This window comes from Alosa pseudoharengus, unplaced genomic scaffold (assembly GCF_046254945.1).
Source record: "Alosa pseudoharengus isolate Yale_2024_CS ecotype anadromous, Long Island Sound unplaced genomic scaffold, YU_APseudo_1.1 YU_APseudo_1.1_scf_6, whole genome shotgun sequence".
NCBI classification, from domain to species: domain Eukaryota; kingdom Metazoa; phylum Chordata; class Actinopteri; order Clupeiformes; family Clupeidae; genus Alosa; species Alosa pseudoharengus.
Window position 1 is genome coordinate 9,375,684 of NW_027468848.1, and position 2,067 is coordinate 9,377,750.

Sequence of the window (2,067 nt, forward strand, 5' to 3'; positions counted from 1 at the left end):
CCCACTCCTAAAACACCAAGCTTTCACCCCAACGCACCAGGCCCCCACCCCTAAAACACCAAGCTTTCACCGCCAACGCACCAGGCCCCACCCCTAAAACACCAAGCTTTCACCGCCAACGCACCAGGCCCCCACCCCTAAAATACCAAGCTTTCACCCCAACGCACCAGGCCCCCACCCCTAAAACACCAAGCTTTCACCTCAACACACCAGGCCCCCACCCCTAAAACACCAAGCTTTCACCGCCAACGCACCAGGCCCCCACCCCTAAAACACCAAGCTTTCACCTCAACGCACCAGGCCCCCACCCCTAAAACACCAAGCTTTCACCGCCAACGCACCAGGCCCCCACCCCTAAAACACCAAGCTTTCACCTCAATGCACCAGGCCCCCATCCCTAAACACCAAGCTTTGACTCCCACCACCAACACACCAGGCCCCCATCCCTAAACACCAAGCTTTGACTCCCATCCCAATGCACCAGGCCCCCATCCCTAAACACCAAGCTTTGACTCCCACCACCAACACACCAGGCCCCCATCCCTAAACACCAAGCTTTGACTCCCACCACCAACACACCAGGCCCCCATCCCCACCTCAAAACACCAATAAGTAAGTAGATCAGTATATTATGTAACCTTAAATGGAGACTGTAGAGTAGATTGTCCCTTCACCCTCCCTGTAGTCCATGTCGTCCAGTACCAGAGGGCTACTGGGGCTGAACATGGCCCTACTGTGTCAAGTACTGCAGTACGGTCTTATAGACCTTCTGTTGCAGTTTTGGGCATTATCTAAAAACGACAAACCAAAGTGCACCACATAGCTAAGCACTTTGACTTTGCCTGGGACGTGTTAGAGCAGCACTTGTGTGTGGAGAGTAAGAAGAGCCTCGTTGTTCATTTGACTTTGGCTGAACATCGCTGGCCATCTGGATCCGCAGTCCCAGGGTGGTACACCTGCCCAGAGCGCCCTGCTGCAGGAGGGTAATGATGAAGGCGTCATGTCCCGTAATTACTCACAGTAGAGGCTGAGTCATTCTAGCATCCTTGTTAAGACCCTTGTTATCTGACCCCCCCCCCCCGTTAACCCTTAAAGGAGCACCGTCACGAATGTTGGGAAATTAACGTTCTACAGAATATCTGGGTTCATTGAATTCAACATAGAATTTTAGAACCTTCAATTGTTGCGGAACGGAATCTTATGTTAGAATGTTCAAAAAACCCTACACCTTTAAGCTTGTTATTTCCTGCAGGGCTTCCAGGTGCTGGTGGAGACCGAGTGGCTGGACTTCGGCCACAAGTTCGCTGACCGCTGTGGGCACGGCGAGAACGCTGAGGACCTGAACGAGCGCTGCCCGGTCTTCCTGCAGTGGCTCGACTGCGTTCACCAGCTGCAGAGGCAGTTCCCGTGCTCCTTCGAGTTCAACGAGGCCTTTCTGGTAAGCGAGAGACACAGAGTTCTGAGTTAGGAGGGAGGGAGAGATTGAGAGACCTTCCTGGAGAAGTTTAGAAAGGCTGGCGAGTGTCTTTCTTGGTGAGGATCGCTCTGGGGATGTAGTGATTAAAGGAACATGCCACATTTTGGGGAAATTAGCTTATTGCTGTCTACCCCAGAGTTCGTTTCCATACCCTTCTCTTCTCTGTGCTGCTATAACCCAGTCTGACACCATTAGCCTAGCTTAGCATAATTCCCCCGAAGTGCACTTTAAGCCCTGGATCTACTTTTAGTGAGCACTTTTAGTAGTACAAGGTTTTATTGTATTTATGGGTAGGGGTAGTCTGGGGGGGGGGGGGGTATATCTTTTATCTTTATTTTAGCTTCTTATTTATTCATGTTTTAAACTTAACTTTTATTCTATAACTTATTATTAACTTGAAGTTGAAGTGGGTTAGACCAGTTAGCCTATAGCTCCCTTTTAGCTATAGGCTAGCTATAGGCTAACTGACATAGACCCAGAACTAGTGGGAGCAGACAGAGGCCTATAGCTAGCGTGAACATACAGGCAGCTGGAGCTATTGTGATCATACAAAGACCAGGAACTAGTGTGAGTGTTCAGAGAGCTGGAGC

At 50.4% G+C, this 2,067-nt stretch overlaps 1 protein-coding gene across 4 annotated transcripts in view; it reads left to right on the plus strand.

Annotated features, from left to right (window-relative positions):
* The window catches only part of mtmr3 (myotubularin related protein 3), a 39,876-nt gene that overhangs the window by 26,016 nt on the left and 11,793 nt on the right, over positions 1-2,067 (plus strand). For all 4 annotated transcript variants that reach the window (XM_076270865.1, XM_076270868.1, XM_076270866.1 and 1 more), the window contains exon 14: positions 1,253-1,438. In XM_076270865.1, the coding sequence (XP_076126980.1) occupies positions 1,253-1,438 (186 nt within the window). The remainder of the gene's footprint in view (positions 1-1,252; positions 1,439-2,067) is intronic.